Consider the following 12592-nt stretch of genomic DNA (forward strand, 5'->3'; position numbering starts at 1 on the left):
ACTAAATTACCTATACTGGTAAACCCGAGGGTATAGGTAGGTATGTTATGTATAGCATGGATGGAATTCAATGGGAGACCACATTTTCGATATCAGTCAGAAAACAAATCAGATTAATAGATTCCACAGCTAAAACTGTTAAAAATTAATCCTTTATTGTTTGGAAAAACGTGGAAAATCATGTTGGTGCATCATGACCTCTGTTTATTGGCTAATCTTACTGATTTTAGAAATTCATGGTGCATATCAATACACCTAATTATTACTACAACATTAAATATGTGTAGATCCTGTTAGGTAGAACTATTAAAATACTTCGCAGAGAAGTTAAGAAATAGAATTCTCTTATTTCCCTATTTATAATATAGGTAGTTATCACTCAACAACTAGTAGGTACCTACCTATAATATGTATATTTGATTAATCATAAGACAAATATTTAAAAAGCAGCATATGCATACAAGGTAACGCAAGACACACGATAGTTACTAACAGAAATTATTCATCCTTGGTTTGTTCTTAAACATAAAAGTGTGTCTAAATAAAGTTACATTGCAAATCAGTCTTCCTGCTTGTTCTAATATTACAAAATATCCATATAGTTCAACTTAAAATGCGTTATAAACTATGATATGACTCTAGTATGTTTTTACTATTATAGGAAATGAAAAATATTATAGTAACGTGTTTTTTACTTTAGGTACTCAAGAATATGCAACGAAAGTGAGAGTAATAACAAGTGGGTGAAAAAACTTGGCTAGTTGATGACTCACCAGCATTTGTATCTTCCAAGTTGATCGGAAATCCGTTGCATAATCCCACGAGTACAAGACCCAGGCAGAGGCTCAGCCATTTCCATGATATTTCCATAATTTTGAGGACACCATAAACAACTTTATAACGTCGCACTTTGAAAAAAACACACACAAACTTTTATCGCAAATCGTTTAGTCCGTTGTAATATGAATCCGATGGCTCGAAATCCGTCATATCTCGAAACTATTTCACTTCAATCTCATAGTTTTTAATCTTTAAATATATCGTTAGTTATTAATTCGAATTTGAGTTCGGAGCGACTCTCTAACGCACCTATTTTTCAGACACGAATGACACAACAGACACAAGATGTTTTTGACTTTGACAGATCTTTCGGCGTTCGATTACGATGACAGGGACATCTACCATAATATCGTCAAACCACGCGTCAAACTAATATTGATTGGAAGTATGGAGTGTAGAGGTAAGGAGAAACAACTCTTACGGGACTTTTATTGAAAAAGTGGTCACAAAATGGGAAGAATAAGGGTTCGCCAAATAACCACAGTGGCGCTAAAAACGCATGATTCTAAAAAATGAAAAGTAACCATAGATAAGAGAATAAAAATAAATATAACCAAACATTACCCAAAAAAATTTTGTTTTTAGTTTTCAGACAGAGTTTTTGAATATAAAATAATTATTGTTTATCAATATTTTGTGCTTTATTTATTATTTAACAATGGTTAAAGTGTGTGTGTGCGAAGTTGATTGAATAGCTGATGGAAAAAATAAAGAGCAAAGGCAAAGCCTACGGTATGTAAAATACATAATATAATTCAGTATTGTATTATTTGTATTATATGTAAAAATTAGAGTCAATCAAAAGTGTAGTAAACATTTTTCGTAAGATTATTGACATACATGTTACAAAGTATATTTTACAATCCTTTTATAAAGTTACAACCTAAATAAAATTTATTTTTAATGATTTTTAAAGTTTGACAGATATGTACAAATTGTTGGCATTTTTTTAAACAAGTAAAAGTAGGAAATACATAAAATTGTAGGTACTTTCAAGAAATATAGTTAACTGTAAGTGCTGTATTTTAATAATCTATCAAAAATCAAAATCATCAGGATAATATTAGGTATTGATTTTCAGACAAGAATTAGATTACAGTGATGGTCAAAAACATTTAGATATTGCTTTGAAATCTACAGATAAGGTATGGCAGTTTCATTTTAAAGAACAGGATGTTAAAGTTTGTGATAAAATTGTCATCAGAAATACTGTCCACTTCAGTATTTACATAGGAAAATATTGGAGGATGAAGCTCTACCTAGTGCCTCAGGTTAATTTAAATTCTGAATTGCAACAACAGCAACAAGCAAGAAGGGCACCATTAAATGAATATTATACACATAAGTACCGTATGATCGAATAAAAACGGCGTCCAGTTGGCTTGGAAATGACGATCGATGGCATTTCCTATATAAATTACATATAAAATGACAGCGATCTTCATTTCATAGCCATCGCTGACGCCGTTTTTATTCGATCATACGGTATTATTATACACAGAAAGAGTAATGTTATACACATAAATATTAACATTTTGTAGAGCAACAACACAATAAAAAACCAAAATATGAACACCAGCAACTAAAACAGGAACCATTAAATGAATATTACACACGTAAGTACAATTTGATCGATCGAATAAAAAACGGCGTCAGCGATGCCTATGAAATGAAGATTGCTGTCATTTTATATGTAAAATGATATGGAGAATGTCATCGAGATGTTCATTTCAAGCCCACTGGACGCCGTGTTTTTTCGATCATACAGTATTATTATACACATAAATAATAATATTATACACATAAACATCCCTTTGATAAAGATCAACATTTTGTAGAGCAATAACAGCATCAAATAATGGAAATAATGGACCCTACTGCTCAAATCAAAAACAAAATTTCATCATTACCACTTTATTGGTTATATCAATAAAAGAAATTATTGAGTTTATGAGTCTAGATCCTACAAGCAAGCAGATCTATCACATAATTTAAAATGAAGATTTATCTATTATAGTATGTATAAACACTTTGCATCTTTTATTCAATGTTGTAATGAATTAACAAATTGCAGGTAATTTATTCTAATAATGAAAAAGAAACTTTGGATCAAAAAATATTTTCTTCTGATGAGGCTTATGAATATTAAAGTCTGTTGAAGTTTGGCCATTATGTGTTGGTATACAATTTATTTATGATGTTACAGTAGTTAAACCATCCGAATACAAAACATATTTAAAATCCACTATTCTTAATGAACCAACTTGAGAGGAAGCTAAGAGAAAGGTTCTATTGGGTGGACTACAAGAAAAGGGACATATACATGAGGATCTGGAAGGGCTATAACATTACGCCTCAAGCCATGGAACAATAGGAAACGAAATTCAAAGGAAAATATTACAATACATGGGATGCAAATTATAGTGCAAAGAATTGAGAAAAAAGAATTATTAAAAGTAGTTATAGTTATGATAGTTAAACCATCCGACTACCAAATATATTTAAAATCCACTATTCTGAATGAATAGCAACTACCAACTTGGGAGGAAGCTGCGAGAACGATTCTATTGGGTGAACTACAAGGAAGACATGAGCATCTGGAAGGGCTATAAAATTATATTATTTCACGTCCCAAGCCATGTTGGAATAGCTGGGAGTGAAAAAGAAGATAATACTGCACACGATTCTTGTCTAGAAGTAGTTGATATTAAGGTAGTTAAGCCATCCGACTATCGAACATTTAAAATCCACTATTCTGAATGAATGGCAACTACGATGGCAAAACGTAAATAAATACTTGTACAGTATAAAATTATATTATATTGGCTTAATTTTTATACTAAATAAAATGTGTTACGTTATTTTTGACCTGCATTATATTTATTTAAATCCCATATCATCAATTAAACTTTTAATAAAGTTTTCCTAATTATAATTAACATTAATTTTAAACTAAACCTTTTTCATCTTGAATGAGATTTACGAAATAACTTATGAGAAACAATAAAAAGAGACTCTGATATCTGAATAATCGATAATAAAACCACATATTGACTTACTTTTATACTAAATCAATGTAGGTATGAAGTTATTTCAAAGCTGCATTATATTTATTTTAAACCCATCACCAATTATTACTTTAAATAAAATTTGTCTTAATTATAACATAGATAAATGCAACAAGTTTAGATTGGAAAGCCCGTAAAAATTTTGGATCGCGAAATTATTTTGGGTCGCGACCGTTATACGCGATCTGGCGCTGCTATAGCGGTCGCTAAGAACAACGGCAAACAAAAACAGAAATAATTTTCTCTTGTCAAAGTCAAAATCTTCAAAAAGCATAATAATCTTTCAAAATCTAAACCGCTCTCATTAAAGAAATTCCGAAAAGTGTTTATAACTTCCATTTTCAAAGTAATTATTGCTATCTTGTGAGTTTAATTCAAGTTTTATTTACTCCAACCGGTGATAATTGTGAAAAAGTGGCATTAAAAACTTAAAAAGCTGTGCTGTGAACTGTGAACTGCAAAACCATCGTGGATCGTGGCATAACGTCGGTTTCAATGTTTCATAGGTATTTCATACATGCGTCCTTATATAAAATAAAGTTTCTTGTATGCAACACACTGTATTTTATTTATAAAATTAAACGAAAATAATAATAAATTTGAATAAACAATATTTGGCGATATAATTCCGGAAAAAGCCGAACCGCTCCGAAATTTTCAAAAGTTTTGGGTCGCGACCGTTGCAAGAATAGCGCCCAATAGTGTTTACATTGTCCTTATGGGCACTTTCCAATCTAAACTTGTTTCATTTATCTATGAATTATAATTACCATTAACTTTAAGCTAAAACGATAAGAATATTTTTTCGTCGTCTTGAATGACATTTGCGAAATAACTTATGAGAAACAATAAAAAAAGGGCCTAGTCTATCGCTGCTGAATAAAAATCTGTAATTTATTTCATGCAACATGAAAATAAAATTGTATTTTTTTTTAAACCCGCGGCTTCGCGTTTGCTTCACGTCAAATATTTATGTCTTGAATCATCTGTTCTAAAATGTTCGGCGCATGTCTTAAATTTTAGAATCTTGCTACAGCAGCGCCATCCTAATTCTTCCCTTTTTTTGACCATTTTTTAATGCACGGAGTTATTTCTCCTTACCTCTACACTCCATAATTGGAAGGTAATTTTCTTAGGTAATTTTGATCATAAAATTGCTCCCACTATTAGGCAACCAACAAATCACTCAACCAAAACAAAAATAAAGAACATTATTTGATCTTTCAGCTTTACTTAAAATTAAATTAAGATATATAAAAATAATTAATTATTAGATGAGTAACAGCTTCCTACAGGATGGGATATCATGATGAGTCGCTATTGTAATTATTCGGATCAAAATCTTCATCATCCTCATCATCTAAGTCTAGGTCATCTAAATCTTGGAACAACGATTCATCGACCTTCACTCTATCGCCTTCATCAAGGAATTTGAGATCAGACTCGTTCAGAGTATTATCTCTCATAAATTGTTCTCTCCCTACAAAAAAAAAATTTTAACATTAGAAATTTAATAAGTTAATGTTCATTCACCTGTTAGTTTTCTTCCCTCTTTTTCCAGCAATTCCCTTTTTTTATCTATCCCAAATTCCTCTTCAAACTTCTGTTTCCATTTTAAAAAGGTTTCTATAGTTACTCTTGTTCCTTCAAACCTAAAAAAAAAAACAAGTATTTTAAACCTGAATATCTCAAATATCAAGTATATAAAAATTTCAGACCTTTGTCTTTCAGCTTCTTCCTCCTCCCTTAATTTTCTAGCTTCGTTTTCTTCTTTTTCACGTTTTGCATTATCATATTTGGAATGTAACCACTCCTGGGCTGACGATACTAACGTGAACACCATTACCATTCCTAAATTTTCTGTAGCCTAAATAAAATTTGAAAGGTTTACCCCAAAACACTTTATGTTACAAATTTTCTACCTGCTCGTTAAGATGATCTAACAATTCTGACACATACCCATCTTCAAAACTTTCTGCGTTCTCTATTTCTATTATTGGTGCGTCTTCGGGATATTTGCTAGTGTAGGTAATAACTAAATCACAGCAAAGTCCTATATTGCTGTCTGTATCATAATCATCTGTTTTAATTGGTATTGAAAATTTGTATGGCTCCGTAGATATAATATTAAAATCCCCATAGTATATGGATTCTAAAGCTTCAATTTCACTTTTCTGCTCCTCTACATAATCCATAATAAGGTAGGATCGTAAATAATTTAAATAAACACTTTTTAAAACATGTAAATGACAGCAAAATATATTTAGGGTTAGTTCCTAATTCCATTTTTTTCTTCTTATTTCTTTAATTAATTTAAAGGCCTAAGCTCTAAGCTACTAGGACTATCCGGCCTACTAATAGAGTACTACCCGTGATCGAGTGTAAATTAATGTTAAAACAGGATCTGCTATTTTCTTTTTAGGTAATGGTGTGGATCCGGTGGCTGACCTTGAAACGAGTTTCTGCTGCATATAGTCACAGACACTACGCATGCGCACATCTTCGATGTTGCCAGATTTTAAGTTATTTTGGAATTATTTTCAGTAGAAAACAAATATGTGCTTTTCAGTGTTTTTTGTCAATATATACCGTATGATCCAAAAAACCGCGTCCAGTTGGCTGGGAAATGACGATTGAGGCAGTGCCTTCTATTAAAAGATCAGCCTACGGGCGAGATTTATGACGTCACGCTAGTTAGATATAACGGATTAATAAATATATTGTAGAATACATGGAAAACATAATTATTCCTCAGATTTTTGGTTTGTATTTTAAAAATGATATAGTTTAAATGAAATATACATAATATACAGTTAATAGTCAATAAAATTAAATAGAAATAAAACTCTAGATTCCTATAATTAATCTAATTGCTCTAGATTATTATGCTACGTTTAAAAAGGGCTTTATTAAAAATTCGGGAAATTATATGTCCAAGTTTTTCCCTTTTTTTTAATTTTTAAATGCTGTAGCTCCATGTCATGTTTATAATAGGTTTTTTTAACATTCCATCAAAACTACGGAGGCCTTAAAAGGCCTTTTAGCCTCCGTAATTAAAATTGTAGGATCAGCTTCAGCAACATTAACAGTTTTACCTTGTTTAATTCTGCTTATACATATATTGCATTAATTTTTCTGCTACTTTAAGATTTCTCTATTCTTACACCTAATTTATGTGATTTTCTTAGCTATAATATGATTTATAAACCATATTTTTCCTAATGGAAGGATGGAATAGGATATACAAAATTAAGATATTTTAACATTTATTTTCCAGACAAAGCATAATATAGTATTAAGATTAAGACATAATAAATATTATAAGAAAGATCTTAATATAAATCACAAACTAAGTCTTAATTTGGTCTTGTATATAAACACAGGTATAAAACTAATAAGATCAAAACTCAACCTTCACCATATTGTCAAGATTTGGCATTATAGGAAACAAGAAATTGCAGTAAATTAAGAAAAGAATATCAAAGTACACGATATTAAATACTGTAATGTATTCTACGACACAAACCATCTCCCTTCTAAAGAGAAAAAGATAAAACATAAAGCTTATTTTAGTCTTATCAACACTCTTCGATAAAATATATGTCTAAAATTGCTATTAATCCACTAACTTGATATTTTTAAGAAATTATGATACAAACGTTATAATCAAAGTATATTATATTAGTAACATTATAGGTAAAATGTTACCTCTATCTACCTGTGTATCTACCATTGACGTGTATTGTTCTATAAGACTCGTCATGGTACATGGGTCATGGTAGTACTTCGATACATCAATACATATAATCAAAACTATTGTTGCCTGTAAATAAGTAGAAATTAAATAAATTGAAAGAAATAAAATAATTCTAATAAGTTTAAAACCATTAAGAAAAAATACGTAAATGGTCATTTTTAATTTTAATGCAAATATATAAATAAATATGTTATTATTATTACAATTTTATATATTCATAATACTTTCGTTTCACAATCTTCATTATCTTTCTTACCTTAATTTTGGATATCAAGATAAATCTGAAATTATAAAATTAATTATAGAATTTGTATTATTATTGATTAACACTCAAAAAAAATTTTCAACTGCAAATAATTCGAAAATAAACTGCAATTTGGCAACATCGACGATGTCCGCTTGCGTAGTATCGATGATCAAATGCAGCAAATATGGGCTTCAAGGTCAGCCACCGGATCCACACCTTTACCTTTTTCTCAACTTGGCCATGTCGTTCTGCACCACAGGAACGGTTCATATTCACCATGATATTCACCTAAGTCTCATCAACGCAGTTTTTCATCTTTTAGAATCCTGTAATTTGCAAATCTAGTGTTTATTGGTTTGTTTTTATACAGTTGTAAGTAGAATAGGTAATGGTGTGGATCCGGTGGCTGACTTTGAAACGAGTTTTTGCTGTATATAGTCACAGACACTACGCATACGCACATCTTCGATGTTACCAGTTTGCAAGTTATTTTGGGTAATGGTGTGGATCCGGTGGCTGACCTTGAAACGAGTTTTGGCTGCAAATAGTTACAGACACTACACATGCGCACATCTTCGATGTTGCCAGATTGTGAGTTATTTTGGAATTATTTTCCGTAGAAAACAAATATGTGCTTTTCAGTGTTTTTTTGTCAATATATACCGTATGATCGAAAAAACGGCGTCCAGTTGGCTGCGAAATGACGCTTGAGGACATTTCCCATATAAAATGACAGCGATCTTCATTTCATAGTCATCGCTGACGCTATTTTTTTTCAATCATAGTACGCGGTATATTATTTATATTATTATTTTAATATTTTGCACAACACGTGAACGCTTATTATGTATTTTCATAGTCAATAAAATTATATAGAAATAAAACTCTAGATTCCTATCTAGATTATTATGCTACGTTTAAAAAGTGCTTTATTAAAAATTCGGGAAATTAAAAGGGATGTGTCCAAGTTTTTTCTTTTTTTTTAATTTTTAAATGCTGTAGCCAGGGTTTGGAAGTAGTTAATTAAGACGTAATTTACCTGATTAACTACGTGTAGTTTTTCTTCAAAAACTACGTCTTTTCCCGTTCATTTAACTACATGAAAACTACGTTAATAAACTATGTATTAATATTATGAATAATTTTACTTTGTATGAGGGGTCTAAATAATATGATGTGTGAATATTATATTTAAAGCCATATTTCTTCTGTTTTCTTAAATAAATTGTGTTTTTTAAAGCTTCAACGTATTATAACCTCAACTCAAACCTTTAATATTTGAAAGTCACATACATAGGTTTCATAAACTACACCCTCTACATAAACTACATTAACTACATGTAATGTAGTTTATACCCCCCTGTAACCTGTAACCCTGGCTGTAGGTCCATGTCTTGTTCATAATATTTTTTTTTAACATTCCATCAAAACTACGGAGGCCTTAAAAGGCCTTTTAGCCTCCGTAATTAAAATTGCAGAATCAGCTTCAGCAACATTAACAGTTACCTTGTTTAATTCTGCTTTATATTGCATTAATTTTTCTGCTACATTAAGATTTCTCTAATCTTACCCATAATTTATGTGATTTTCTTAGCATATATGATTTATAAACCATATTTTTCCTAATGGAAGGATGGAATAGGATATGCAAAATTAGGATATTTTAACATTTATTTTTCAGACCAAGCATAATATAGTATTAAAATTAAGACATAACAAATATTATAAGAAAGATCTTAATATAAATCACACACTAAGTCTTATCTATGGTTACTTTTCATTTTTTAGAATCATGCGTTTTTAGCGCCACTGTGGTTATTTGGCGAACCCTTATTCTTCCCATTTTGTGACCACTTTTTCAATAAAAGTCCCGTAAGAGTTGTTTCTCCTTACCTCTACACTCCATACAGTAAATTAAGAAAAGAATATCAAAGTACACGATATTAAATACTGGGTAATTACCAAATACTGTAATGTATTCTACGACACAAACCATCTTCCTTCCAAAGAGAAAAAGATAAAACATAAAGCTTATTTTAGTCTTATCAACACACTTTTCGATAAAATATATGTCTAAAATTGCTATTAATCCGCTAACTTGATATTTTTAAGAAATTATGATACAAACATTATAATCAAAGAATCAAAGTATATTATATATTAGTAACATTATAGGTAAAATGTTACCTCTATCTCCCATTGACGTGTATTGTTCTATAAGACTCGTCATGGTAGTACTTCAATACATCAATACATATAATAAAAACTATTGTTGCCTGTAAATAACTATAAATTAAATAACTCGAAAGAAATAAAATAATTCTAATAAGTTTAAAACCATTAAGAAAAAATCCGTAAATGATAATTTTTGATTCTAATGTAAATATATAAATAAATGTTATTATTATTACAATTTTATATATTCATAATACTTTCATTTCACAATCTTCATTTTCTTTCTTAACTTAATTTTGGATATCAAGATAAATCTGAAATTATAAAATTAATTATAGAATTTGTATTATTATTAACACTCCAAAAAAAATTTTCAACAACAAATAATTCGAAAATAAACTGCAATTTGGCAACATCGACGATGTGCGCTTGCGTAGTATTGATGATCAAATGCAGCAAATATGGGCTTCAAGGTCAGCCACCGGATCCACACCTTTACGAATTATTATATTGTTCTTCTGCAGATTAACATCAACGAGCTGTCATTCAATAGGGTATGAGTCGTACAAATACGTTTAAATAAAATATACGACGGCCTCCCCATAAGAGCAATGAGAGGATTTGCGTTCCAGTATTGAAGGAGGACAGAAAATCGAGTCGAATGTTCAAGACATAGGTTCATCCTTCTTTAGTCAAGGATTTTTTTTTTTACTTACTTTACTTACTTTTTTTTTACTTACTTTACTTTACAAACCAAGGATAGACTTATGTAGGAAATGCATTGAAATTCTATAGCCATCCTTCAATATCGGGACAGGAATTTAAGCGGTACCCTCCGTACAACCCTCCGTATACTTTATTTTAAACGTATTTGGAGTCGTATGAGTGTATGAGTCATGATGTCATAGTATGAGTCTTAGGTATGAGTTACACGACCGCTTAGGCGGATCATGTTTCAGCATTGATTAACACTATGTTAAAAAAAAAAAAAAGTCGGCCATGTGGTCGAAATGAATGCGCTGCTTTTTAGTAGACGCAAGGTTCGATTCCGGCCTCGGACATGGGTGTTAAATGAGTGTGTTTGTCCGATTTAGAATTTAAGTTTAGATTTTAAGTAAATTGAAACGCTATATAATAATTTGGGAAACGCTCATATAATTAATAATTAAGCTGGCTGAATGCCGTAATAGGCAAGTGGCCATAAATAGAAAAAAAACTATGTTAAAAAACACTCAACCGAAGGTAGTACCCTATTAACAGACCGGATAGTCCTAGTAGCTTAGGCCTCTAAATTAATTAAAAAAAAGAAGAAGTTATTTGCAACTAATTTCGTTCAAAACTAACACAGCTATAACTCAGAGATATGGAAGTGGGAGAATGAGCTTCGACGAGTGCGCATCCAAATTTTTGTCGACGGCAAGATGGCAGACATCTTCCAGGTCTCGCTGTCACTTCCCCTCTTTAATTGACATCTGTTTGTTTTGTTTTTTTTTCGTTTTGTGTTGTTATCTAGTTAAAATTTATTATTATCTCATTATTTAAACACTTTCAAAAAGGCTTGTTGTATATTGTCATAGTCATTCTATGAAAGCTAATACGCCGGGAAAAATGATTAGTTTTCATGTGTAAGTTTATACTACATAATCGTGTTTACAGATGATCAAAACTGTTTATTTTTATTTTTCTAAAGGCGATTTGTAAAAATCGTGATTTAATTGGGAATGGTCAAAATAAGTGTATGATGTGGCAATTTAAAGAGGATGTTTTTATTAGTGTGGAGGAAGAAGATACTTGGAATTAATGTTCATGCTTCTGTAAAACAGTGCACTATTATAGTGTCCATGAAAGCACAAGTTCAGGTGTACCAGAAATATGTCATAAGATTGGCTCCTTACTTGACAAAAGGGCAAGATTATTGGAGGAAAGAAACATAAAGATAAGGGTATTTTAACTCGAACACTGAAATTTAAGCATTTTTATTGTAAAGCTTTGTGTAGGTAGTTTGTAGTTATTGTGCTAAATATTTCTAACATTAACAGCAGCAGTGTTCAGAGTGTCAAGCGGAGGAGAATTCAGTTAATTAGATTTATGCACAGTTACAGGTATGAAGGTTTTTTCATACATAGTATCAAGTTCTACAGTCAACATTTTTAGTATTTCTACAACTGTAAAAACAAGGAAATTGACGAAAAAAATGGCAGATTTATACAGGAAGCAAAGGGTATTGATGCCAATAAGAATTAAATCTGTAGGCAGAAGTTTCTTATTTAAAAACTGTTATGGGGCATATATTAATTTGTATCTGTGCCACAAATCACTCGAGAAAACTCATATAATTATTCATAATTGTTAACGAGATGATTTTTAAAAAGTGTAATATGGCACTATTAGTCAATGAAGCTTTACAATGTTCATTTGTTTTTCAATATACACCTTTCTTGTAAAATCATGATGAAGTTCAAAAGTATTTTGCAATGGCCTTAAATTGTGAGCCAGGATTTATAG

At 30.7% G+C, this 12592-nt stretch overlaps 2 protein-coding genes and 1 long non-coding RNA gene across 7 annotated transcripts in view; 1 reads left to right on the forward strand and 2 right to left on the reverse strand.

Annotated features, from left to right (window-relative positions):
* The window catches only part of LOC115878607, a 118898-nt gene extending 117756 nt beyond the window's left edge, over window positions 1–1142 (reverse strand). For 2 of the 4 annotated variants that reach the window (XM_030895157.1, XM_030895155.1), the window contains exon 1: window positions 774–1142. In XM_030895157.1, the coding sequence (XP_030751017.1) occupies window positions 774–870 (97 nt within the window). In that variant the 5' untranslated portion in view covers window positions 871–1142. The remainder of the gene's footprint in view (window positions 1–773) is intronic. The other 2 variants (XM_030895156.1, XM_030895158.1) reach the window with 2 other exon arrangements.
* A 657-nt stretch (window positions 1143–1799) lies between these two features.
* On the forward strand, window positions 1800–2932 carry LOC115878615. 2 transcript variants are annotated; one of them, XR_004049567.1, is made up of 4 exons: window positions 1800–2111; window positions 2382–2456; window positions 2679–2856; window positions 2915–2932. It is a non-coding gene; the product is annotated as an uncharacterized LOC115878615 (long non-coding RNA). The 2 variants fall into 2 exon arrangements; XR_004049568.1 differs by having other exon boundaries at window positions 1800–1985.
* A 2190-nt stretch (window positions 2933–5122) lies between these two features.
* Window positions 5123–6198, reverse strand: LOC115878613 (RWD domain-containing protein 1). Its single transcript, XM_030895164.1, has 4 exons — window positions 5831–6198; window positions 5627–5775; window positions 5442–5560; window positions 5123–5388 (listed from the first exon to the last, which is right to left on the reverse strand). Exons 1-4 carry the CDS (start codon window positions 6101–6103, stop codon window positions 5213–5215), a joined length of 717 nt encoding a protein of 238 aa, XP_030751024.1. The 5' UTR covers window positions 6104–6198; the 3' UTR covers window positions 5123–5212.
* Between the last annotated feature and the right edge of the window lie 6394 nt (window positions 6199–12592).

This window comes from Sitophilus oryzae, unplaced genomic scaffold (assembly GCF_002938485.1).
Source record: "Sitophilus oryzae breed Bouriz unplaced genomic scaffold, Soryzae_2.0 scaffold_151_pilon_pilon, whole genome shotgun sequence".
Taxonomy (NCBI): domain Eukaryota; kingdom Metazoa; phylum Arthropoda; class Insecta; order Coleoptera; family Curculionidae; genus Sitophilus; species Sitophilus oryzae.

Coding starts and splice junctions, on each gene's coding strand:
- LOC115878613 (XM_030895164.1), bottom strand. CDS start 6,103: ATGGATTATGTAGAGGAGCAGAAAAGTGAAATTGAAGCTTTAGAATCC. Junction 5,776..5,830: donor TAGATCATCTTAACGAGCAG/GTAGAAAATTTG, acceptor AATTTTATTTAG/GCTACAGAAAATTTAGGAAT. Junction 5,389..5,441: donor AGAGGGAAGAAAACTAACAG/GTGAATGAACAT, acceptor TTTTTTTTGTAG/GGAGAGAACAATTTATGAGA.